General features: G+C 47.0%; 1 protein-coding gene across 2 annotated transcripts; it reads right to left on the reverse strand.

The window, feature by feature from the left end:
- Nucleotides 1–14: 14 nt before the first annotated feature.
- FFAR4 (free fatty acid receptor 4) lies at nucleotides 15–27,730 on the reverse strand. Of its 2 annotated transcripts, none has more exons than XM_067709973.1 (3): nucleotides 27,008–27,730; nucleotides 12,211–12,339; nucleotides 15–1,677 (listed from the first exon to the last, which is right to left on the reverse strand). In XM_067709973.1, the coding sequence occupies exons 1-3, from the start codon at nucleotides 27,572–27,574 to the stop codon at nucleotides 1,627–1,629; spliced, it is 747 nt and encodes a 248-aa protein (XP_067566074.1). In that variant the 5' UTR covers nucleotides 27,575–27,730; the 3' UTR covers nucleotides 15–1,626. The 2 variants fall into 2 exon arrangements, with proteins under 2 accessions (XP_067566074.1, XP_067566073.1); XM_067709972.1 differs by having other exon boundaries at nucleotides 15–2,345.

The raw sequence follows: 27,730 nt of genomic DNA on the forward strand, positions 1-27,730 counted from the left end.
CTTCAAAAAGCAGCTTTAATTTACCAAATTTATTAACTAAAGATGAACAAAAGATCCCTGTCCTCTAGTCCTCAAGCTTGTAATAAACCTTACTTAAAAAGCAAGCTGCTCAAGAAACTCCACCAGCAAAGACAACTACTGGCTCTGATGTACTTGGTGACAAAGATTGGTTGAGCACGTCCTATGTGCCAGGCCCTGAGCTATTGTTCCAGCCACTGGTCCAACCTCCAAGTGCTGGCGTAGCCCTGGGTTCTCGCTGGCTCCGGTTTCTTCTCTCTCTCTCTTCCCAGGGACATTTCATAAAGCCATAAATCTGCAAACACTATCTGGTGACTCCCAACGTTGCATATTCAGGCCCACACCCCACATCCCTGCACCCCACTGCCTGCTCTCCATTTGGATCTCACTGGGGTTTCACGTGTAAATGCCCCAAATGAAACTCTTGGTCTTTCTATTTCCCATTCTTCTAGTCTTCCCCATTTTTGTTGCCTGCTCTCCATCCAATCACTGTCAGGAGTCACCCCTGAATCCTCTCTTTCCCTCCTAATCTGCATCCTGTCCATCAATACATCATGTTTGCTCTGCCTTCCCAAAGTATGTCCCAAGATCATTTCTCACAATCCCCCACGGATGCCACCCACCTCCAACTTCCCCATCTTCTTTCTCTGCTTCAACAGCCACCTAACTGGTCTCCATCTTTATTCCTGCTCCACAAAGTTCATTCCCTGCACAGCAACCAGCAGAGCAGGTCACTTCAGCATCCACTTGCAAACCTCCAGTGGCTGCCCACTGAACACAGAATAAACTCTCTATGGCAGCCTCCCAGACCCTGTGTAATCCAGCCCTGTAACCTCTCTGGTCTCAACTGATGGTCTCCAGCACAGCACCCCTCTGTCTTGGCATCAAGGACATTGCCCGGCATACAGGAGCCAATAGTTTGCTTTGTTTACACCTCTTCTTTCTGTCCCACAAGTACACAAGGCTCTTTGCACCAGCACCAGCGTCTGCTCCACCTGCAAAGCCCCACTCCCTTGGATTCACATGGCTGGTTCCTTCTTGTGGTTTACCTTTTGCCTCAAATATACCCCTTAGAACGGTCTTCGCAGACCCCTCAACACCCCATCTAAGTTGCCATCACTGTCCCGTTTTCTTCACGACGCTAATTCACTCCATAACACTATATTGTCTATTGACTTATGTTTGGTTTTTCGCTGCCCCCACCTAGAAGATAAGTAAGCTCCGTGAGGGCAGGGGCCATGGCTGTCTGGTTCACTTCTGTATTCCCACCACCAAGAACACCGGCCACAGCATGTGCTTAAGAGGCATCTAACAGGCGGATCAACGAAGGGAATCACTCCTGTTCTCACTATCAAATGTTTGGAGTCATCCGACTTCCTGTCTGACTTCGTGACAAAGCTTCTCCTAAAGGGGTCCATGGCATCCCTTTATAAATGAAAAATAAAGTCACCTTTAATTCCTTGGAAATTAAATCCTTGTTCCTTGGAAATTCCTCAAGCGCTCTTGACGTTAATGAATGATCCTGCAGCCTTGCAAATCCAGGGTGGGGAGCTAGAGTGGCCATGACTCTTCAGAGGAAAAATCTGGGTCCTGGACCTGTTCCAGGACTCACTTCAGGAAACCGGCAAGGCGTGGCTTTACGTGTAGGAGATGAGACTGCTGAACAGTTACAAATAAAAATTATTAAACTTAATCATACTACACACTGAAAAAGTTCATATTGAAAAGGAACCCACAGCAAATACTTTTATAAAGGATAGAATTGTTATACTGAATGATCACCCCTCAATGTACTGGTGCTGTAAATGTACATTTGCATAGGTTACATTTTCTTAAAGCAGGTACCCTGGTGTGACCGTCCTGGAAATGAACTCCCTTTGAAAACACACCATGGCTTGCCAGAGAGTGACAAATAGACGCCTACAGAGAAAAACTAACTAGCTGGAAATAACAGACAGATCATTTCTTCTGACAGATGTGTCTGTAAACATGGCTCCCTTTTCTGAGAAGAAGAAGCAGTGAAAAAATTTCCTCCATTCGTTCCTAAACAGTGACATGTTGTAGAGAATGGGGTTGACGGCCGAGTTGGCAAAGGTGAAGGCTACCACCCAGAAGAAGAGGGACGGCCAGATGACCAGGTTTTGCTCGAAGTTCTGGATCAGAATGAGGAGGATGGTGACGATGATGGGGCTCCACATGACGAAGAAGGAGATCATGAGCAGGAACAGGGTGCGGAAGAGCCGGACGTCCTGCTGGGACACACGGAGCTGGTGGCTCTCCGAGGAAGCCAGGGTCGTCGTGAGCCTTCTCCTTGACGCCTTCGTGATCTGCAGGAACACAAAACAGAGCCGGCGCCACAGTTTACGGCAGGACATCGGCAGTGTTGATCCTGGAGGGGCAGAGGAGGCCCAGGAGTTGGAATCTGCCGTTCTCGCTGCACTGGGACTACTTGGCTTTGGGCTTTATGCGGAGAGAGCTCCCTTCTCAGAGGCCTGGCTCGCTGCCCGCGCTTAGGATGCGCAGGTCAGCTGGCCTCCTGAGAAATAAGGCAGATCGTCCGTGTTATAAATAGTGTTGACGAGGGGAAGTGCAAAGCCAGAATGCAATGGTCTAGAAGAGAGATGTGTGAACACAGATTCAGGTGTCATTCAGGACTCCCCTTCCCAGGAAGAAAGGGGAGCTGGCCAGAGCACTGCTAGTGACACGTGTTGAAAAACTGAAACCATTTCCCATTTATGCCCCCAGGTGAGAGGTGACAGCTGGTAGGATAAACACCCTCGTGCCTATCTTTGCACACCTAGATGAGCATATCAGGAGAATAAATTCTCAACAGTGGAACTGAAAGGACCTCTAATATTTTGTACTAATGAGCAGGGTCAGCAGTAGAGCAGAGGGATTGTGGGCAAGGAGGCAACTCTGGTGACATGGGTTCGGAAGGGTGTTCTGGACTCTTCTTTCAGGAGCCCTTGCAGGCACTGCTCTCCGAACCTTCTGCCCAGTCTCTCCTGGTCAGTTAGAGGGTCTTGCTTCAGCATCCATCAGAGAAGCTGGCTACTAATTGGCTGTGGGCAGCCTTGGACATATGGCCCATCAACTGAGGCAGGCTAACCAGATTAAAATAAAGCCCTGCATGTCCTCTCACCCCACTGTCCCACGTAAAAACAGTATTTCTGGAACAGACAAATGCTTCATAACATCTCAGAACCAGAGTGTTGCAGCTAGATGGGCCCATGCATGGTTGGAGCAGCACTTCTCAGACTTCACTCTGCCTGTGAGGCATTCAGCACTATTTTATTTAAATGTAGATTCTGATTTTGCAAGCCCTGAGGACCACACTTTGAGTAGCCAAGGCCTACTCCACACCTTCATTCTACAGGTGAAGAAACAGGCTCTCGAGAGAGAGGGTTTAGCCAAAGTACTTTGAAAACAGGAGCCTTAGAACTGTTCACATCAGAGGGCAAAAGCCCCACAGAAGCTGAGTCCGTGAGAGAGAAGGTGGGGCTTCCCCAGAGGCTCTAAAGACCCCAGTGCTTAGGCTCACACTGCCCCGGGGATACATACAGAGTCCCGCGCTTACGCCTGATTCTAATTTTCCTCTAAGCACAGCCAGTAGGCAGAAGGCCTGCTGTCCCCCATCACCTGCTTAGCTTTAACAGTGCCAAGAGGTGGGCGTGAGGGGGTGAGGATGGGCTGGGGTGGAGGTGGCCGCAGACTGGGGCACAGTTAGCCTGGGATGTGATGGGGCCCTGCACCCACTAGCCTGACATGCTTTGTTCCAGCCTGTGACCTCTGTCCCAGGTAAGAGATCCAATTCCGAATGTCTTGCCACATTCATGGTGCTTTGCTAACTTGCCTTTGCTTAGTCTGGCCCTGTGTCCTGCTTCTGCTGCAGGAGCAGGCTGCTGGGCGCACAGTGAGTGCTTACATGTCTGGAGACTTTAATAGCCAAAACTCTTTTTTTTTTTTTGTTTTGCAGTACGCGGGCCTCTCACTGTTGTGGCCTCTCCCGTTGCGGAGCACAGGCTCCGGATGCGCAGGCTCAGTGGCCATGGCTCACGGGCCCAGCCGCTCCGCGGCATGTGGGATCTTCCCAGATCGGGGCACGAGCCCGTGTCCCCTGCATCAGCAGGCGGACTCTCAACCACTGCGCCACCAGGGAAGCCCCAAAACTCTTATCGTTCGTTAGCTCTGCCCGGGCCTTCCTAGGACCATTCCCCTAAAATTATTGAATCTCAAGAGATGAAGCAATTAGAAAGTAATCAGAATCATTCAAATTTGGGGCAAGATTAACTCCAAGACCCGAATATGGCTTCAAATATTCTCTTTAGAATACTTCTAATTAGCTAATTAAAGGGTAGCCATTTAATTTTCCTGTGATTAAATACAACTGTTTCTGTGTAGTAGTTTTGGTCCACTTCTAGGTGACGGTGACCCAGGCAACAGATGCTGAATGAACAGAACCCCTTCCTTCCCACCCACTCCCCGCCAAGAACAACAGGAATCAGGATCACCGAGCTTCAAGAAAGTCTCCCTGTGTGCCAGCCACTGTACTATGCATCTGTTTCATAAATTGTCACATTTAATCTTCAAAACTGCTCGTTGGACTCGTGCTATTATTATCTTCGCTCCAGAGATGAGGAAATTGAATCTCAGGAAATTTGAGTAGCTTGTTGAAGGTCACTCTACTAATGATGAATGGTCAAAGCCCCCATCTGTGAAACTCCAGCTCAGGTGAGCTGAAGATGAGCGACATCATAAAAGGCTCCAGCCTCTTCCTGGAGTTGCCTTCCACTTCCGCCCCCCTGCTCTGCAGCGGGGTGACTGCTCAGACCCATAGGCTAAAAGCCACACTGGTGCATCTAAGCTGGAAGGTGCTGTGTAGAATCAAAGTTAGAATATGTGTTCAGGTGAAAGCTGTTGGATGATTGGCCGGGGAGGGTAACAGCTGCCCAGGGGCAGGTGGGTGGGGCTGCAGGGGAAATGGCACCACTTCTGAGGAGGCTAAGTGCAGCCTGGTGGGCACATGAGGACGATTCCCACAGCAGCCTCATTGCTAGTGCTGTCCACATTGCTCTGCCAAGAAGGATGGAGTCCCTGGTACGGTGTCTTTTAGATTTTTTTGTTTTGTTTTGGGGGTTCTTTGGGCGTTTTTTTGGCCTCACCGTGCAGCTTGCGGGATCTTCATTCCCCGACCAGGGCTTGAACCCCGGGCCCTTGGCAGTGAAAGTCGGGAGTCAACCACTGGATCGCCAGGGAGTTCTCTAGATATTTTTTGAATGAATGATGTGGATGGAAGTTCACACTTATTGAGCACTTACTATGTGCCAAATCCTTGTACATATCACTTGGTTTATCTCTTTAAATTCTCCCAACGATTCTGTGACATATGTACTTTGATGATCTCCATTTTATTTTGCTTTATTTTAATTTAATTTTTATTGGAATATAGTTGATTTACAATGTTGTGTTAGTTTCAGGTGTGTAGCAAAGCGAATCAGTTATGCATATACATATATCCACTCTTTTTTAGATTCTTTTCCCATATAGGCCATTGCAGAGTATTGACTAGAGTTCCCAGTGCTATACAGTAGGTCCTTATTAGTTATCTACTTTATATATAGTAGTGTGTGTATGTCAACCCCAATCTTCCAATTTATCCCTCTTTCCATTTACCCCCTGGTAACCATAATTTTGTTTTCTACAACTGTAACTCTATTTCTGTTTTGTAGATAAGTGATGATCCCCATTTTACAGAGGAGGAAACTGAGGCTCAAAGAGGTTAAGGAAATTGCCCAATAGTACCCAACTAAGCAGTCGCAGAGCTGGGCTTCAAACCTTGGCAGTCTGACTCCAGTCCATGCTTAAAGTTAAACTAATTCCTTCCCACCCTCTAATATCTCTGTCAGTGGAAATCCTTCCATCCAGCCTGTAACTCCAAGCTCTAATGCCAGGGACTCCGGGAGGGCATCCTGGTTCATCTGCCGTTGGCATCCTGCAGCGCTTTGTTTCAGGTACTCACGTGGCACTTGCCACATATTCTACGGTAGATGTTGAAGCATCATTCTTACCTCTGAGTCCCACCAGACTGCAGCTCCCTGGGGCTGGGCAGCCCTGTGGCTGCTGTGGTCCAGGGCTCTGGCAAGTGTCTGACAATGACCGTGAGCAGACAGCAAAACAACTGACTCACGGGCCAAGTGAACATGTGCTTGGCTCTTTTTTTAGCACTGACTGATGCTACCCTATTTCCTTCCATCCGCAGTTCCCACAGCTTTGAGGGAGTGAGAAGGAAAATGGGCCCATTATAATAAAATGCAGCTCCTCCCTGCTCCCTTCCCCACATTAGATGACAAGACTAGTCGACTTTTGTTCAGGGTTTAAAGTGTCTCTGGCATTACACTGAATGCTTGGTGTGCTTTTAGATCAAATTAAAAGCTCGATAAACTTTTGAGGATTAACTTTAATCCTTAAAACAAGCCTGTGGGGTATGCTCTCATTTTGGGGACAAGAGACGGAGGCCCTGAGAGGTGAAGTGACTTGCTCAAGGCCTCACGGTCAAGTGGGGGAAGGGTACCTCAGAGGGTACGCTCTTCACCGCCAGTCACACCACTGCCACTACCAGGACAGAGGACAGAGCTCCCGGGGACGTGGCCCACGGCCACCACCATCAGGGTCACTGGCACTCCATAAAATGTAAATGCTTCGGCACACCTTCAGACACTCTGATTCTGTGGGTCTGAGTGGGCCTAGGAGTCCGCACTTTTTATAAACTCCCCAGGTTATTCTCAATCACTAAAGTATGAGAACTACTCATCTAGGACAACAGGCTTGGAGTCTCTCCCCCAGTCCTTTGAAAAGTCACTTTTAAATTGCCTGAGACTCTCTGCCTTCACATTCACATGAGCATCTGAAGGCTACGAGCAAAGCTTCTCCCCACCCCACATCCCTCTGTCACCCCACGCCACCAGACCACAGCCGCGGACAGGTGGATGTGGGGAGAGGTCGCTCCCACTGACCCAGCTCCAGCCCCTGGGGTTGGGTCTCCTCTGAGGGCTGCTTGGTCAATCCACAACCTCCCTATTAGAATCATCAGACAACAGACTCCATCCTTCCAGAGGACCAACCTCCCCTTCCATCACCGGCAAGCAGGCCCCAAAGCTGGGGAATGAGATCCAGGCATGGAGAAAGGAAGGGCCACGTGTTCACTACCCAGGACCTTCACATTTAGTCGAAAGGGATTTCACTTCCCAGTTAAGCCCTGAGATAGGTGAAGGTTTTCCAACTTCAGGCCAGACACTCACTCTGTCATTCAACACATATTTATTGAGCCCTTACTATGTGGCCAACACTCCTACAGGTGCCAGATGCACAGCAAGAAACAAGGTAGCACTGCCCACCCCGCACTTCCATTCTAGTGTTTGGGTGGTGAGGGGCCTGGGGGTGAAGGGAGAAGGGGACCAAGAAACCTATAAGCTGTCACAAAGCCTGGTGCCATGGTGCTGGTTACTGGGTGACAATATAAACCAAGCCCCACCAGCAAGCATGGTCAGCCTGATCAAAGGCACTGAGGAGTGGCCTGGAGACTATTACCCTGGGAAACTGTTGATAGGAAAAAGCCACTGGAGATGTAGAGCACGCCTGAGTCAGGAGGAAAGAGGAAGCAGGGAAGGCAGAGGGTGGAAAAGGCCATTGCCATGAGCAACTGAAGCAGCCCCAGAAAAAAAGAGCCCCGGTGAAGCCTCCTCTCAGCGCTCACCCAGGGCAGAGCCAGCAACCAGGGTAGGGGCTTGAGAATGGCGGTTCCCAAAGGCGAGTCTGTGGAGCACCAGCCCAGAGAGAGCTCTGTGCGGAAAAGGCGGTCTGCAGTCAGGTTTAGCAATGCTGCCTACTCTATTCCAGAGATGGAGAGTCTCAAAGTTCACGAGCATAATAAAGGCTCTGAGAAGGCCTGCAGCAAAGAAACGCATTTAACTTTAATTAACCCAGCATTTTCCAAACTCCTTTGATCATAGAACCCTTTTCGAACATCTAACATCCCATGGAGTTCTAGAGAATGCTTTAGGGGACACTGCTTGTGAGGAATAAAAGTCAGGGTGATTTGAAAGAGACATTTCTCAGGCCTAGAGATGGTTACCTGAGTTATAAGCAGCAGTGACAGGTGAGAGGTAGGGCTGGTGGGAAAAGGGTCGGTGGTGTAGTTATCTGTCCTATGGTTTCAAATGATTTGCTAATTGTGTCTCTATGAATATAGCTAATTAATATTGATGTTCAATTGATTTTACAGAGTTTTGCTCTTGATAGAAAAAGCTCAGCAGAAAGGCTGATTCAGGGTCTCTGAGTTATGAGTATCTTCAGAGGAAGAGAGACGCAAGCTAGGCGGCCCCACCCAGGCTCTCCACCTGGCAGCTTACCAGCTTCCAAGTTACAAACAGGAGCAGAGTGAGAACAAATGTAATAGTCCTCCTGGGATATGGGCAATAGTCAGTTTTGCCAGTGGGGTGGAAAGTAATCTTCTGAAAGTCTTATATTTGCATTAATGTTGCAATTTTCAAAATCACATTAGATCTCTTTCATATTAAAGTCTAACAGTTTGTTCAAAGCATTATCATATCTGCAATTCTCATTTTATTGTGTTAAATGATTCACTGAGGCCCATTTGGCTCCAGAGGGAACTGAGGCCCACATTCATTAAGCGACTTGCCTAAGGTCACACTGTAATAAAGCTTGGACTAGAATCCGGGGCTCGTGACTCTTTGTCCAGTGGTTTTCCCACTGTCCCAAAGGAGAAGGTGCTGTTGGCCCTTTCAGTGTGATCAAAGTTTGTGTCTTACTCATTCAATGAGTGTTTATTAAGCCCCTACAATGAATAAGCCAGGCTCTGTTTTAGGCACAGGACTATGGCAGTAAACAAAACAAAGTCTCTGCCTTCAGGGAGCTTGCATTCTAGTGGGCAAGACAGATGATATGCAAGTAAATACACACAAATGGAATTTGACAGGGGTTGGAAGTGCTTTGAAGAGAAATAAATCAGGATTAGGGACTAGAGAATGATGGGGAATCTCTCTGGAGAAGAGCCTTTTGAGCAGAGACCTAAATTAAGTGGGGGAGTGGCCCATGCAGAAGTCTGGGGGGGAGAGATCCAGGAGAGGAAATGGCAGGTGCAAAGGCCCTGAGGCAGCAGTGTGTTGGCGTGTGTGAGAAAAAGCCCCAAGGACACGAGGGAGGGGGAGAAGATGAGGCGAGAGGGGCAGGCAGGGGACAGATCACACAGGGCCTTAAGGTGAGGGTTTTAGCTTTTCCTCCATCTGTGAGGGAAGTGATGGGATCTAAATTATATCATTGACTCACTGCTCAGAGCACCATTTCATAACTGTGAGTCACGACAGACACTCGATTCATCCAGGAGCTGTCCTGAGGTCTGGGATGGGAAGAACGGAAGGCTGGCCGTGAGTTTATAGGCAAAGTGTCTGGAACTGCAGTTAGAGGCAGATGGATAAGAGGACACATCAGGGCTCGAGGATTCCTAGGATGTTTCCAGGTGGGCCCTGGCCCGAGGAAAAGAATATCCTTTCCATAGAATAAGTCAGTCCTTCCTCAGAAGGTGGCTGAGAACCATGAGGCACGAGTGAAAAGGGACAGATCAGAACCCTCTTGCCTCTAAGGGACTCAGGAGTGGGACTGCCCAAGCAGGAGAGGTCGGATGCCACAGCCAGCTTCTGCCCAGCCCTCATCTAGCCAGCCAGCTCTGCTCTAGGGCCAGTCCCATGTTCTTGCGGTGCTCCAAATCTGGGCCCTGCTGTTTATTCTCTCAAAAATCTCAGCAGGACCTCTTCCCAGCATGCTGTGAGAGGATTAGAGGAACAGTCTCGCCTAACAAATAACAACAGCTGTAATTTATTCATCCCCTGCTACAGGCAGGCATGACACTCGCCATAGTCCCACCAGGAGTATCTCCTACGTATCTCACAAAAATCTTAAACCGTTGGATCATTATTTTGCAGATGAGGGAACAGAGGTTCAGAGAAGGTAAGTAACTTGCCAAGGCTACACAGCAAGTAAGGGGCAGATTCAGGACTCAAAGGCAGGTTATTAGAATAACCCCTTCTGGTCTCCGTGTTTTTTATGGCCCTTTGCTTTTTCTCCCTTTTCCCTCCTTTTTCTCTTTTAACAATTTGCAAAGTGTTTTCAAACTAAGCCTCAGTATCACTCTTTAATGTGTTTCAGGGTTTCACTGCATTGAATAGCAGCACCTTTGTCTGTCTCCCCCTTCCCTTTCTTGTGTTAAAGCTCCTTCTAGATAGAGAATGTGACTTGCTTACTCTTGACCAATCTCTACTCCCCAACAACACTTTGCACAGAGCAAATTCTTAACAAGTGTCTGAGGAATTAAAATGTTGGGACTCTGGAACCAGACTGCCTGGGTTTAAGTCCTGATACTGCTGCTTATGAGCTGTGTGCCCTTTCATAAGTTACTTAACCTCTCTGTGCCTTGGTTTCCTCATCTGTAATTCTGGTTAGGATTAAATGAATTCCTGACACATTGTAAACACCATATAAATATTTTTAAAATAATTTTTAAAAAATTCATTCTCCATTTCTCTTCCTTTTTCCCTCCCTTCTTTTCTTTTAACATAATGATAGTAACTAACGCTTACATAGCATTTACACATGCCAGGCTCCCACTGCAAGAACTTTACAGACCTCAGCTCCAGGCCCGAATCTGCCTCATACCCTTGAACATGCCCCAGGTGGGACGTCACTTAAACAGGTCACAAGTCAACTGGTGGGGAAGAGTCTAGGGACTAACATGGGGGGGCCGTCTCACACAGGATCCAGAGATTAGAAGACTCGGATGGAGGTTGGCCTGGCTTTGGGTTCTAAAGCATCTAAGAAGGTCACAGATCTTTAGCTACAACAAAAGGGCCATAACAGTGGCCAGACAGCAAGCAGGACCTAAGGGCCCCACTTCAACCTGCTTGTTTGCCATATGACGCCCATGACGCCCCCGCTCACCACAACTAGCAGATTATATGCTACAAAACCAAGATTCAACAACGGTGAACCTCGGATAGGACTCAAGCGTTTCGCATTAAATCTTCTGAAATGAGCATGAACACATGTAGATGCCATCTGCCTGGGCCAGCACCTCGCATGCAAATATGCTGCCTCAAGGGGTAAGAAAGAGGCTGACAAGTCTTTTTTATGTCCCTGTACATAGTCACATTGAAGATAGAGATCATTTCCTGTTGCAGTGCACTTTTACAAGGCACATGCCCTGGGAGTGGGGGTAGCAATTAGAGGGATAGAGGAGGGGCTTCTCGTATGCTCTGTTTCTCGTTCTGTTTCTGGGAGCTGTTTCTGGGAGTGTGGTCAATTTGTGAGCTGTGCGTGTATGCTGGGTGTGCTTTTCTGTATTTATACTGTACTTCAATACAAGTTTTTAAAAGTGTACATTCTTTATCACCACACTGCTGTTTGTGATGGGGAAACAATGGACACAACCCAAAAGCCCATAAAATAAATTACGTCACAACTATATGATGGAGAACCATGAAGCCATTAGAAATAATGAGGCAGAGATATAGGAACCGATATGGAAGGATGTTATGATACAGTGCTAATCAAAAAAAGGAAGTTACAAAGCAGATAGCATTATCTCAAATCTAAAAAAAAAACATTGGGTTGAACCATGGTAATAGTTGATATTTTATAGTTGACCATTTTATATGGTTCATTATATATATATATATACACACACACATATATATACGTATATGTGTTTATATGTACACAGATATACATACACATACTCACATTGCATAGAAATATGTATATATATATAAATTTATAAGAAAAATAACCAGAAAAAATGTACTTTAAATTGTCAACAGTGGGGGTAAACCAGATTTTTAGTATCTGTGTTACACATTTTTATGTCTTTAATTTTTTATAATGAGCTTGTATTACTTTAGTGATCAGCAAAAACAAATGATAATAATAAAGTCACATAGATATAACTTTTTAAAAAAGACCAAACTTTTGTCCCTCAGCGTTGCAGAGGGATGGATCTGGGCAGTGAACCAGGATTGGGCTGGTGCGAATTCTAAGGTAAATTTTGACCTGGAAATGCTAAGGTTCATCTGAAATACCCCAAGCCTGAGTGAAGTTCAGCCACAGCTCTTGAAGCAAACATACCTGTAAAATTTTGGAGTAACTGATCACAATAAGCAGTCCTGGTACCAAGAAGTTCAAAGTAACAAATGACACATCCCAGGAGATTTCTCCGGCAATGCTGGGCCAAACCAGTGTGCAAATCGGAATTTCCTAGTTACAAAAAGGAAGAGAAGGTCATTTAATGCTGGCTTCTTATTTGGCCTTTAGCTCAGCCCCAGGTGGGGTTACCTGGCACTGTTACAATGTTGTGTTACCCTGTTGTGTTTTGCTGTTACACAACTGGTATGACAAGAAACCCCCGACTCCCTTCCATTGCCCACACAACCCCACTTACAAGTCATTCCCCTCTGACCCTCAGAATCACCATAATTATTATTCCCATTCTCCAAGGGAGGCACGTGGGCCTCAGGGCCCCAGGCTGGGAAGACCCAGAGTCAGTTCCCAGGCATGGCTCCAGGTCCAGTGCTCTTTCCACTTCCCTGGGCTGAGCTGCAAAGAGCCCTTGAGCCTTCTCTTCCAAGACCTTCATTTTACAGGGGAAAAATCTGACCCCTGTAAGTTTACATAGATTGGAAGTGATGTGCTACACGCAAACACATAAAACCTGGAGTGAGGTGTGCCCCTCCTCCAGGGGAGAATGCAACAGCCCCAGAGTGAAGGTGCAGCCACGGTCATCAGGATGTAAAACCACTGGATGGGGCAGAAGAGCGTGCAGGTTTGTGACCTTGCCGCTGTCACTATGTTGCGTTGAATTCAAATGTTTGACACTAACTACAAACCCCAAAACATGTTCCAAGACCTCACTGGATAGTTACTAAGCTGCTGCAACAATTTTTTCCAATGAACAAATAGGTCAATGACAAGAGATCTATTTATCCTCCCAAACACAGATCTCCAGCGCCTGCTTGACTATAGGACAAAACTCTTTAGGAAACAAGAGCCCTACACACTTCTGGACACATAGAACAGACTTTTAAAGAGCATATTCTGTGTAAAAAGACCACATTATTGATTTCTGGTGGACAAGGCATCTTAACCACGGTCCAGAAGTAGTATCATTATTCATAGCATCAGTCATTTATTCATTCATTTAACCAATATTTATTGAATGCTATACTAAGCAAAGGCAAAGAATTTTTATCATTTCCCAACGTGTATCATAATTGCATGGTCAAACTCAAAATAGAGTCAAATAATCACTCCTTTTCCTATTCAGTATCTAAAATTCTCTGAGCATTTATTCTTTGCCAGGAAGCACTTTACATACATTATCTCATGGAATGTTCATCACAACCTTATTGAAATGCATAGTTATTTTTCCCATCACACAGAGGAGGAAGCTAAAGCTTAGAAATTTCCTCCTAAAATAATAGTCTAAAACCCTAAAGATGTAGTCCTTTTTAATCATCTCCAAAGAGCTGAGTGGTTATAGAGGGTATCGCGGAACCTACCAAAACCGCTAAGGCAAGTCAGACAGGGAAGAATGCTTTAGTTATATTTGTACCGTGAGAGGGTGCTGGGGGTGAGAATGTTGCTTCCTTTTCCTGTTTTGTTTAGACAGTTTACAAATGCACTGGACATTCTAAAAACTTGTTCCTTCATCCCCACCCCCACTGTGCACACCAGATGGAATAAAGTTTATTAGAGCTTTCTACATTTTGGTGATTGGAAAGAAATTTGTGTCTCTCAAGGATCTTCTGAATATTGACAGTGCAGTGACCACAGCTCTTTGGGAAATCCAGGTAGCCTATGCTTGTACTCAGACCTCCACCCACCAGGGACCCCTTATTCCAGTGCATTGGGTGGGCAACACAGATCAGCAGAAATGTTGAAGCAGAAAACAGAAGAGAAGCCCTTGGGAAGATGGCAGAAGAGTAAGACGCGGAGATCACCTTCCTCTCCACAGATACACCAGAAATACATCTACGCGTGGAACAACTCCTACGGAGCACCTACTGAACGCTGGCAGAAGACCTCAGACCTCCCAAAAGGCAAGGAACCCCCCACGTACCTGGTTAGGGCAAAAGAAAAAACTAAACAGAGACAAAAGGATAGGGACGGGTCCTGCACCAGCGGGAGAGAGCTGTGAAGGAGGAAAAGTGTCCACACACTAGGAAGCCCCTTCGCGGGTGGAGACTTCGGGAGGCGGAGTGGGGGAGCTTGGGAGCCGCGGAGGAGAGCACAGCAACAGGGGTGCGGAGGGCAAAGCGGACAGATTCCAGCGCAGAGGATCGGGCCGACCGGCACTCACCAGCCGAGAGGCTTGTCTGCTCGCCCGCCGGGGCGGGCGGGACTGGGAGCTGAGGCTCCGGCTTTTGTCGGAGCGCCGGGAGAGGACTGAGGTTGGCGGCGTGAACACAGCCTGCAGGGCGTTGGTGCGCCGCGGCTGGCCGGGAGAGAGTCCGGGGAGGGGTCTGGACCTGCCGAAGAGGCAAGAGACTTTTACGTCCCTCTTTGTTTCCTGGTGCACGAGGAGAGGGGATTAAGAACGCTGCTTGAGAGAGCTCCAGGGACGGGCGCGAGCCGCGGCTAAGAGTGCGGAGCCCAGAGACGGACATGGGACGCTAAGGCCGCTGCTGCCGCCGCCAGGAAGCCTGTGTGCGAACACAGGTCACTAGCCACACGCCCTTCCGGGGAGCCTGTGCAGCCCGCCACTGCCAGGGTCCCGGGATCCAGGGACGGCTCCCCCGGGAGAGCACGGCGCGCCTCAGGCTGCAGCGTCACGCCGGCCTCTGCCGCTGCAGGCCCGCCCCGCACTCTGTGACCCTCCCTACCCCCCGGCCTGGGTGAGCCAGAGCCTCCGAATCAGCGGCTCCTTTAACCCCGTCTTGTCTGAGCAAAGAACAGACGCCCTCCGGCGACCTACACGCACAGGCGGGGCCAAATCCAAAGCTGAGCCCCTGGGAACTGTGAGAACAAAGAAGAGAAAGGGAAATCTCTCCCAGCAGCCTCAGAGGCAGCGGATTAAAGCTCCACAATCAACTTGATATACCCTGCATCTGTGGAATACCTGAATAGACAACGAATCATCCCAAATTAAGGAGCCCTGTGGATGAAAGGCTCTTGGTGCTGCAGCCAGGACTCAGTGCTGTGCCTCTGAGGTGGGAGAGCCAACTTCAGGACACTGGTCCACAAGAGGCCTCCCAGCTGCACATAATATCAAACAGCAAAAATCTCCGAGAGATCTCCATCTCAACGCCAGCACCCAGCTTCACTCAACGACCAGCAAGCTACAGTGCTGGACATCCTATGCCAAACAACTAGCAAAACAGGAACACAACCCCACCCATTAGCAGAGAGGCTGACCAAAATCATAATAAATCTACAGACACCCCAAAACACACCACCAGACGTGGACCTGCCCACCAGAAAGACAAGATCCAGCCTCATCCACCAGAACACAGGCACTAGTACCCTCCACCAGGAAGCCTACACAACCCACTGAACCAACCTTAGCCACTGGGGACAGACACAAAAAACAACAGGAACTACGAACCTTCAGCCTGCAAAAAAGGAGACCCCAAACACAGTAAGATAAGCAAAATGAAAAGACAGAAAATCACACAGCAGATGAAGGAGCAAGATAAAAACCCACCAGACCTAACAAATGAAGAGGAAATAGGCAGTCTACCTGAAAAAGAATTCAGAATGATAGTAAGGTTGATCCGAAATCTTGGAGATAGAATGGACAATAGAATGGACAAATTGCAAGAATCAGTTAACAAGGACCTAGAAGAACTAAAGATGAAACAAGCAATGATGAACAACACAATAAATGAAATTAAAAGTACTCTAGATGGGATCAATAGCAGAATAACTGAGGCAGAAGAACGGATAAGTGACCTGGAAGATAAAATAGTGGAAATAACTACTGCAGAGCAGAATAAAGAAAAAAGAATGAAAAGAACTGAGGACAGTCTCAGAGACCTCTGGGACAACATTAAACGCACCAACATTCGAATTATAGGGGTTCCAGAAGAAGAAGAGAAAAAGAAAGGGACTGAGAAAATATTTGAAGAGATTATAGTTGAAAACTTCCCTAATATGGGAAAGGAAATAGTTAATCAAGTCCAGGAAGCACAGAGAGTCCCATACAGGATAAATCCAAGGAGAAATACGCCAAGACACATATTAATCAAACTGTCAAAAATTAAATACAAAGAAAACATATTAAAAGCAGCAAGGGAAAAACAACAAATAACACACAAGGGAATCCCCATAAGGTTAACAGCTGATCTTTCAGCAGAAACTCTGCAAGCCAGAAGGGAGTGGCAGGACATATTGAAAGTGTTGAAGGAGAAAAACCTGCAACCAAGATTACTCTACCCAGCAAGGATCTCATTCAGATTTGATGGAGAAATTAAAACCTTTACAGACAAGCAAAAGCTGAGAGAGTTCAGCACCACCAAACCAGCTCTACAACAACTCCTAAAGGAACTTTTCTAGGCAAGAAACACAAAAGAAGGAAAGGACCTACAATAACGAACCCAAAACAATTAAGAAAATGGGAATAGGAACACACATATCGATAATTACCTTAAATGTAAATGGACTACATGCTCCCACCAAAAGACACAGATTGGCTGAATGGATACAAAAACAAGACCCATATATTTGCTGTCTACAAGAGACCCACTTCAGACCTAGAGACACATACAGACTGAAAGTAAGGGGATGGAAAAAGGTATTTCATGCAAATGGAAACCAAAAGAAAGCTGGAGTAGCAATTCTCGTATCAGACATAATAGACTTTAAAACAAAGACTATTAGAAGAGACAAAGAAGGACACTACATAATGATCAAGGGATCGATCCAAGAGGAAGATATAACAATTGTAAATATTTATGCACCCAACATAGGTGCACCTCAATACATAAGGCAAATACTGACAACCATAAAAGGGGAAATCGACAGTAACACATTCATAGTAGGGGACTTTAACACCCCACTTTCACCAATGGACAGATCATCCAAAATGAAAATAAATAAGGAAACACAAGCTTTAAATGATACATTAAACGAGATGGAGTTAATTGATATTTATAGGACATTCCATCCAAAAACAACAGAATACACATTTTTCTCAAGTGCTCATGGAACATTCTCCAGGATAGATCATATCTTGGGTCACAAATCAAGCCTTGGTAAATTTAAGAAAATTGAAATTGTATCAAGTATCTTTTCTGACCACAACGCCATGAGACTAGATATCAATTACAGGAAAAGATCTGTAAAAAATACAAACACATGGAGGTTAAACAATACACTACTTAATAATGAAGTGATCACTGAAGAAATCAAAGAGGAAATCAAAAAATACCTAGAAACAAATGACAATGGAGACACAACGACCCAAAACCTGTGAGATGCAGCAAAAGCAGTTCTAAGGGGGAAGTTTATAGCAATACAAGCCCACCTTAAGAAGCAGGAAACATCTCGAATAAACAACCTAACCTTGCACCTCAAGCAATTAGAGAAAGAAGAACAAAAAAACCCCAAAGCTAGCAGAAGGAAAGAAATCATAAAAATCAGATCAGAAATAAATGAAAAAGAAATGAAGGAAACAATAGCAAAGATCAATAAAACTAAAAGCTGGTTCTTTGAGAAGATAAACAAAATAGATAAACCACTAGCCAGACTCATCAAGAAAAAAAGGGAGAAGACTCAAATCAATAGAATTAGAAATGAAAAAGGAGAGGTAACAACTGACACTGCAGAAATAAAAGAGATCATGAGAGATTACTACAAGCAACTCTATGCCAATAAAATGGACAATCTGGAAGAAATGGACAAATTCTTAGAAATGCACAACCTGCCAAGACTGAATCAGGAAGAAATAGAAAATATGAACAGACCAATCACAAGCACTGAAATTGAAACTGTGATGAAAAATCTTCCAACAAAGAAAAGCCCAGGACCAGATGGCTTCACAGGCAAATTCTATCAAACATTTAGAGAAGAGCTAACACCTATCCTTCTCAAACTCTTCCAAAATATAGCAGAGGGAGGAACACTCCCAAACTCCTTCTACGAGGCCACCATCACCTTGATACCAAAACCAGACAAGGATGTCACAAAGAAAGAAAACTACAGGCCAATATCACTGATGAACATAGATGCAAAAATCCTCAACAAAATACTAGCAAACAGAATCCAACAGCACATTAAAAGGATCATACACCATGATCAAGTGGGGTTTATTCCAGGAATGCAAGGATTCTTCAATATACGCAAATCTATCAATGTGATAAACCATATTAACAAACTGAAGGAGAAAAACCATATGATCATCTCAATAGATGCAGAGAAAGCTTTTGACAAAATTCAACACCCATTTATGATAAAAACCCTGCAGAAAGTAGGCATAGAGGGAACTTTCCTCAACATAATAAAGGCCATATATGACAAGCCCACAGCAAACATCATCCTCAATGGTGAAAAACTGAAAGCATTTCCACTAAGATCAGGAACAAGACAAGGTTGCCCACTCTCACCACTCTTATTCAACATAGTTTTGGAAGTTTTAGCCACAGCAATCAGAGAAGAAAAGGAAATAAAAGGAATCCAAATCGGAAAAGAAGAAGTAAAGTTGTCACTGTTTGCAGATGACATGATACTATACATAGAGAACCCTAAAGATGCTACCAGAAAACTACTAGAGCTAATCAATGAATTTGGTAAAGTGGCAGGATACAAAATTAATGCACAGAAATCTCTGGCATTCCTATATACAAATGATGAAAAATCTGAAAGTGAAATCAAGAAAACACTCCCATTTACCATTGCAACAAAAAGAATAAAATATCTAGGAATAAACCTACCTAAGGAGACAAAAGATCTGTATGCAGAAAATTATAAGACACTGATGAAAGAAATTAAAGATGATACAAATAGATGGAGAGATATACCATGTTCTTGGATTGGAAGAATCAACATTGTGAAAATGACTCTACTACCGAAAGCAATCTATAGATTCAATGCAATCCCTATCAAACTACCACTGGCATTTTTCACAGAACTAGAACAAAAAATTTTGCAATTTGTATGGAAACACAAAAGACCCCGAATAGCCAAAGCAATCTTGAGAACGAAAGAAGGAACTGGAGGAATCAGGCTCCCAGATTTCAGACTATACTACAAAGCTACAGTTATCAAGACGGTATGGTACTGGCACAAAAACAGAAAGATAGATCAATGGAACAGGATAGAAAGCCCACAGATAAACCCACGCACATATGGTCACCTTATCTTTGACAAAGGAGGCAGAAATGTACAGTGGAGAAAGGACAGCCTATTCAATAAGTGGTGCTGGGAAAACTGGACAGCTACATGTAAAAGTATGAAATTAGATCACTCCCTAACACCATACACAAAAATAAGCTCAAAATGGATTAAAGACCTAAATGTAAGGCCAGAAACTATCAAACTCTTAGAGGAAAACATAGGCAGAACACTCTATGACATAAATCACAGCAAGGTCCTTTTTGACCCACCTCCTAGAGAAATGGAAATAAAAACAAGAGTAAACAAATGGGACCTAATGAAACTTAAAAGCTTTTGCGCAGCAAAGGAAACCATAAAGAAGACCAAAAGACAACCCTCAGAATGGGAGAAAATATTTGCAAATGAAGCAACTGACAAAGGATTGATCTCCAAAATTTATAAGCAGCTCATGCAGCTTAATAACAAAAAAACAAACAACCCAATCCAAAAATGGGCAGAAGACCTAAATAGACATTTCTCCAAAGAAGATATACAGAGTGCCAACAAACACATGAAAGAATGCTCAACATCACTAATCATGAGAGAAATGCAAATCAAAACTACAATGAGATATCATCTCACACCAGTCAGAATGGCCATCATCAAAAAATCTAGAAACAATAAATGCTGGAGAGGGTGTGGAGAAAAGGGAACCCTCTTACACTGTTGGTGGGAATGTAAATTGATACAGCCACTGTGGAGAACAGTATGGAGGTTCCTTAAAAAGCTACAAATAGAACTACCATATGACCCAGCAATCCCACTACTGGGCATATACCCTGAGAAAACCATAATTCAAAAAGAGTCATGTACCAAAATGTTCATTGCAGCTCTATTTACAATAGCCCAGAGATGGAAACAACCTAAGTGTCCATCATCGGATGAATGGATAAAGAAGATGTGGCACATATATACAATGGAATATTACTCAGCCATAAAAAGAGACGAAATTGAGCTATTTGTAATGAGGTGGATAGACCTAGAGTCTGTCATACAGAGTGAAGTAAGTCAGAAAGAGAGAGACAAATACTGTATGCTAACACATATATATGGAATTTAAAAAAAAAAATGTCATGAAAAACCTAGGGTTGAAACAGGAATAGACACAGACTTACTAGAGAATGGACTTGAGGCTATGGGGAGGGGGAAGGGTAAACGGTGACAAAGCGATAAAGAGGCATGGACATATATACACTACCAAACGTAAGGTAGATAGCTAGTGGGAAGCAGCCGCATAGCACAGGGGGATCAGCTCGGTGCTTTATGACCGCCTGGAGGGGTGGGATAGGGAAGGTGGGAGGGAGGGAGACGCAAGCGGGAAGAGATATGGGAATATACGTATATATATAACTGATTCATTTTGTTGTGAAGCTGAAACTAACATACCATTGTAAAGCAATTATACTCCAATAAAGATGTTAAAAAAAAAAAAAAAGAAAAGAAAACAGAAGAAACAGATTCCAGCCCTGAGTGTGACTTAGTCTCTAATTCTTTTTTTTTTTTTTTTTTTTTTGCAGTACGCGGGCCTCTCACTGTTGTGGCCTCTCCCATTGCGGAGCACAGGCTCTGGATGCGCAGGCTCAGCGGCCATGGCTCATGGGCCCAGCCGCTCCACGGCATGTGGGATCCTCCCGGACCGGGGCACGAACCCGTGTCCTCTGCATCGGCAGGCGGACTCTCAACCACTGCGCCACCAGGGAAGCCCAGTCTCTAATTCTTATGCTTGTGATGGGAAAATGTACAGGGAGGGAGGGCAGAGAAAACAGATGACCCCAGAAGCATTTCTTAAAACCCCCAAGAACTCCCACCTCTTTCTGAAAACCCTCTCCAGAATGTCTGCCTAACCCTCTCCAGGCTTAACAAGATTTTGTCGAAGACTGTGTAATGATAGAGCAAGGTGTTCTCGCTACGTTAGGGACAAAAATATAGATCCTTAAATAATCTGCCTGCATTAGCCTCATATTGTTGAAGAAAATGTGTAGGTGCGAATGAAAAGGTATCTATCCACACACTCACACACACAGGCATAGAAAAGACTGGAAAGATACACTCCAGAAAATTAAGTGTCGGGCTTCCCTGGTGGAGCAGTGATTAAAATCCACCTGCCAATGCAGGGGACACAGGTTCAAGCCCTGGTCTGGGAAGATCCCACATGCCGAGGAGCAACTAAGCCCGTGCACCACAACTACCGAGCCTGCGCTCTAGAGCCCGCGAGCCACAACTACTGAAGCCCATGCGCCACAACTACTGAAGCCCATGCACCACAACTACTGAAGCCCATGCGCCACAACTACTGAAGCCCATGCACCTAGAGCCCGTGCTCTGCAACAAGAGAAGCCACTGCAATGAGAAGCCTGCACACCGCGACAAAGTGTAGCCCCCGCTCACCGCAACTAGAGAAAGCCTGCGTGCAGCAATGAAGACCCAACGCAGGCAAAAATAAATAAATAAAAATAAATAAATTTATTAAAAAAAATAAAAAGGAAATTTGAAAACCAAAAGTGCTGGGCCTGCTTTGTTACTGAACTACAGAAGCAGAGCTGGCTGAGCCGGTAACAGTGTCCTTTAATCTATTTGTCCAACCACTCGCTGACTCAAGCCATGGTGACTAAGCCACTGTGAGGCTACAGTGAGGATGGGAAAGGAGGCTATGCTACAGTCAGGGAGGGAAAAAAGCACTAGGAAACTTCAGTACAGAGCGGCAAGCCCAGAGAGCTATAGGTGATGGGATCGTGGAGTCACCGGGAAAGCGGCATCCAGGAGGGGTTGTGTCAGCTGTGCGTGGAAGGATGGGGCTTCAGTCAAGGGAATGGGGAAGCTGGAGCTCAGTGTCTGGACCAGAAAGGATGTAGATGGGAGGCCATGTACAATGGTGTGAAGTGTGGTTGGCCGTGACTGGTATTCCCATCCCAAGCTCCATCTCTCCCCTGCAGTCTCACCCATTTCCATGGTGGCTTTTTGCAGATGCTGTTGCAACCTCCTCTTTCCAGCCAGTCTTCTCCTGAACCCCAGACTGGCCCCACTGCCCTGAGTGCATCTCTGTAGGATGCCTCACAGGCACTTCTAGCCTCCAGTGTCCCACCCCAAAGATTCCACCTCCTGCATCATCAACTCCGGGCACGGAGCCGCCATTTTCCAAGCTGTCAGATACCTGAGTGCTGGCCTTCCACCTTCTTCTTCCCTCTCCACTCAGAGGGAACTCCTAGGTTCTGCTTAATAGCTATCCAACCCACCACGAGCTCATTCTCACTGCTCCCCCTCCCCCCACAGACCACAGACCAGGCCATCTCTCACCTCCTAAGTCCCAACGCCCTAAAGGGTGTATAACTGGCCCTTCTCTAGTTGACCCCCACCAACCCTTCCAGCACCATCTCTTGCCAACATTGTGGGCTATCTCCTCTGCCTGTGATGCCCCTCCAGTCCCCCACGTCACTCATTCTTTTCCAGGAAGACTTTCCTGTGGATGGGGGACATCTATCTACAGGCACTGCTCAAGTGCTGACCCCTCCCCGCACTGGCTGACTCATTTGCAAATGCCACCTGATTCCAGCTGTTTCCAGTCAGCTTCTCTAATGACTCTTCCTGGAATACCCTTGGGAACACCTTTGTAACTAGTTCTCCCTGCCCCACCTCTTCAAACAAAATGGAAGACTTCAAAGTCATTTTAAGGAACTAGGAATCCTAGTTATATATCTCCTCTCCTATCAGCTTCCCAGCAGAGAAGAAAGAACATACCCATGGCAAGAGATGGACTTACTTTCCTATATCTTAAAAGTATCCTCTAATATTAACAAATGTGAGGAAACTTGTTTGTCTCCTCAGCCAATCCACATTCAGTAGGGACACGACGGCATTATTGGCCTGGTATTAAACTGGGGCAGGGCAGAGCAGTGGGACCAAGTGCTCCTCCGGAAGTGTGAACTCATGGGAGAGGCACCAGGAGGAACAGACAGACCCCAGCTAACTTCTGCTTCCATCCTTTGCCCATTCTGTAACTACAGGCATCTTCTCCTTCAGAAAATAAACAAGAGAACACCAACTCGTGGGGCTACTGTGGGGTTACCGAACTGTGCAGGGTCTGGGACCAGAATCTGCGTGATGCACAGGCCCCTCCTTGAAGAGAAGGATGCTGTCTTGGTCGTGTGGCTCACGGCGGGGGCAGGAGGGAGGGGTGCTCAGTAAGTGTTTGCAGAATCAATGGGCAGCACACTCTGACCAGGGTGGACAGCCCTCCCCACCTGCCAATGAGGGTCACGCCCCACCAGGGCCACAGCATACACAGGCAGGAATCCCGCTGGCAAAGGCTGAGCTGACCCAGCTGAGATGTCTAAGTTGCTAGGATGTGTCCACCCTCTTAAAATGGCAGTCTTTTATTACCGCAATCAGAAGAATTGTACTGTTTGAAAAATGTTTAAAATATTTATAACCAAAGATAAGGAAACTAATAATAGCTGGCAACTCTTGAGCGCTTAACTGTGTGTGTGCCAGGTGTTAGCTCATTTACTGAACTTCCGTCCCCACAGTAATCCTATAAGGTTAATACTGTTATTGTGCCCATTTGGCAAATGAGGAAAGTGAGGTATAGAGAGATGAGACCACTTGCCTCTGGCTCACAGCTCCTAAATGGCAGAGATGGGATTCACTCAGAACATCTGACTCCAAAGCCTGCATTCCTAATACCAAATTATTTAGCATTTTCTAGCCTGTCTATCATTTCATCTAAGTTTGAGAGAGTCTGGTCACCTTGACTGCTTGGTACTCACTGCCCAAATGGACAAAGGTAATCATGTTCTTGGGGGGTTTTTGTGGGGGGAGCTCAGATAAACAGAAAACTCTGAGAGGCACTGTTTCCCGGCCGGTGCTCCTTGAGGGGAGGGAGCCAGCATGCGCTTGGGTTTAGTTAGTTCTCTCAGCTGGTGGTTTGGGTAGGAAAATGTCCCCCCATCCAAAACCTCCATATTTAGTGTCCAAGTAGGAGCGGGCAGGCAGAATCTACAGCCAGGAAGCTGGGAGTAGAGGATTGAGAAAACAAGCATTTGCTAATTTTAAATGTGAGTCTCAATTCAGTCTAGACTAGATCCTTCTCTGTCTCTTTTTTTTCAATGGCCCCACCCCCTCCCCCCTGCTATTTCTCAGTCTTTTCAACTTATTTCTTTAACTGCAGAGCCTCACTTGGCCCTTTACAGGCCCACCTATAAAGTAAGATGTTTCCTACATATTCAGGTCATGGCCCTTGAGGAACCAGGAGTTTTCTGTTTGTTGGCTTACTGGCAGGTGTGGATATGTGTGTGTTGGGGGCTGAGGGGCAGGTAGGGGAAAAGACAGAGGATGGAGAGCTGGAAAGGACTGTCCCAGTTTTTCCTTACAAGCTCCCCGGCCCCACCTCTACTAATTTCAGGGAACAGGGGTCCTGCAGCCAGCTCACCTGGCCCCTCATCTTCTGAGATGCTGTGTGGACCCATTCTCTCCCAGTGGCTTTCCCCATATCCCTCTCCAAAGGCTCTTAAGACCAAGGAGGTGTTTCTGCATTGAAACAAGAGGGGTCTGTGAGCCCAGCCCCAAGGGGGACTGAGGGAAGGCCACCACAACACAGACCTCCACGGAAGCACCTTACGGTAAAACTGTAGTCATTCTGGAAGTGCTGTGTAGGGCTCCAACCTCCACAGATGCCCTACCTGGGGTAAAATACAGAGTGGCAAGGCACGGAAGGCCCTGCATCTGTGCGAAGGCCTTCTCACTCAAACAGCCCGTGTCCACGCCAGCAAGAAGTTTTAGTCTGGGTTTTTGGCTGGGAGGTGACAATAGCCTCATTTTTTAGTGTTATTTTCCAGTTAAGTAAGAGTGTACCTAAAACAGTTGTAAAAGGGGGAGGCACAAAGATACCTGTCTGGAAACATAAGATATCCTTAAGGTATGTTCTATGTGTTTTAATTCCCTGAGTTCTGTGAAATCCCTCAAGTCTGTGAAAAATACAGAAACACTGTAACTCAGTGAGAGAATAACTTAAAAAAATCAAAAGACAGATGGCAGAATCCCAGCCCCCCAGAGACTTTCTGGTTTGATTTGTGTTAAAAACAATATATATATATATATATATATATATATATATATATATATATATATATATATATATATATATATATATCACACAGGATGCAGACTTCTCTCCCCAGTGAAAGGCCTGTGTGAGAGACCAGTCTGGGAAACGTCCAGAGAAGCCCACTTCTGCGTTCACGTCAGCCTACGTTCACCTTCATAGCTAGAAGCCTTCCCCCCTCCCTCCTGGCCCTCCCACCCCTTCTGGTCACTGCTTAGGGCTCTCTTTGGGACTGTGATTTCTGCTGGGAGGCCGCACACTCCTTCCTAGGGCCAAGGTTGAGCTTTAGTGTCCCACGGCCAGAAAACCAGCGACTGCTGTCGTAGGGAAAAGGAACGGGGCGGAGAACCCAGCCTCGGGCAGACACTCCAGGAGGCTGAGCCTCAAGACTCGCGCCTTCCCGTGGGGCGTACGTACCTCTGTCCCTGGCCCTCCCCGCGAGGCCCACAGAACCTAACACCGCGATAACAGCCAGAACCGCCGGCCACTGTCCAGGTCAGGTGTCCCGGGGGAATCTCCGCGCGCAAACCCGGCAGCGGCGCCACAGGGCGGCAAAGAGAACAAACCTGCGCCCGCAATTCTGTACCGCGGGACAGGAATAGCCTCGAGCCAATGTCATGAACTGTGCGCAGAATCTTTTTTAGATCCTGGACCCCCGCAATGATCCTAATGACAACTCTGGGTGCGGTGCCCAGAATAACGCTTATGGGCTCAGCCTCTGGAATCTTCGGAACATTTGGGGCGTCCAAGATACTCTGAAGCAACTCTTCATTCAAAGCTCCCAGGGTAAGATCCCATGGTCTAGTCTAATCTTTCCGTCTTGCAGTTGGAAAAACTGAGGCTCCGGAGGGGAAGTCACAGCCCCGCTAGAGGCAGCACTAGGTCCGGGGTCTCTGGGTCAACAAAGCCCTTTCTCCCCGGCCCATTCACACACACCTGCCCGCGATTCTCAAAGCAGGACCCTCATCCGGCCCGCACTGAATCTGCTGAGCGCGATCTTAGCTCCTCCTCGCGCTAAGGCTGAGACACCCTGAGCAAGTTACTCTCTGGGTACCTTAGCTTCCTCATCTGTAAATAGGTGTGATAATAAGAGTACTGCGAGAAAGCAGAATTAACTATAATGTGATCAGTCATTCCGGGTCCCCTAGTTCGGTCTGTCTGGCCGCTAAGCCCCTTACTCCATTAATCTCTCAATAGTCAGTGCACTTTACTGCCATTACGGGGGCTCCACTTACAACGTTTTGGAGGGCGTTTATGAGATCTACATCGTAGGGTCACAGTGAAATTTCACAGATAAAACTTAGTGCCGCGCACGGTGACACAACGATTAAATGCAGCAAACGGCCTATTATTGTTTTGTTGTTTTTGTTAATGACCATCCCAGATCACCGTTTCCGGCGCAACCCGCCTGCCAGCCTTTCCCGGACACCTGCCCCGCGTGCACACCCCGGCGCTCACCTCGTCGGCGCCGGAGAACCGCTGCTGGACGACGCGGAAGAAAATGCAGAGTGGCAGCGCGGCGAATGCCGAGTAGCCCCAGATAAGCGCGAGCAGCGCGGCCCGCGCCCGCCGCCCCGGGCCCCGCACGCCGCGCCGCAGGCGCACGATGCACACCATGCGCTCCAAGCTGACTGCCGCCAGCGTCAGGATGGTGACGCTGCCGCTCAGGGTCATCACGTAGAAGAGCAGGTGGCAGGCACCCGGGCCCAGCACCCAGGCCTCTGTCCAGCGCACGGCCAGCACAGGCGGGATGGCGCTGGTGAAGAGCAGGTCCGCGCAGAAAAGGTTGAGCACCAGGCTGGCTGTGGTGCCGCGGCGCCGTCGGCGCGCTACCAGCACCAAGGCGCACACGTTGCCCAGCAGCGACACCGCGAAGATGAGTGCCAGCACCACAGTCTCCACGGCGCTCAGCACCAACCGGTGGTCGCCCTTGACATCGGAGAAGAACGGGAAGCGGGTGCGGTTGGTCCGCTCCAGGCTGCGCGTGGGCCCAATGCCCGCCGCCTGCGCGCACTGAGGGGACATGCCGGGCACACCGCGGCCCGCAGCCGTCTGCGAGCGGGCTCATCTGGGAGGTGACTGAGTGCGAAGGCGGGGAAAGAGGGAGGGAGACGGTTGCGACATCTCCCCTCTGGCCCCCTCCCGCCTGAGCAGCGCCGGCGCTGGGCGTTGCGAGCTAAG

This window comes from Pseudorca crassidens, chromosome 16 (genome assembly GCF_039906515.1).
Source record: "Pseudorca crassidens isolate mPseCra1 chromosome 16, mPseCra1.hap1, whole genome shotgun sequence".
NCBI lineage: Eukaryota > Metazoa > Chordata > Mammalia > Artiodactyla > Delphinidae > Pseudorca > Pseudorca crassidens.

Coding starts and splice junctions, on each gene's coding strand:
- FFAR4 (XM_067709972.1), bottom strand. CDS start 27,574: ATGTCCCCTCAGTGCGCGCAGGCGGCGGGCATTGGGCCCACGCGCAGC. Junction 12,340..27,007: donor GGTTCTCCGGCGCCGACGAG/GTGAGCGCCGGG, acceptor TTTTGTAACTAG/GAAATTCCGATTTGCACACT. Junction 2,346..12,210: donor GTTACTCCAAAATTTTACAG/GTATGTTTGCTT, acceptor GTGTTCCTGCAG/ATCACGAAGGCGTCAAGGAG.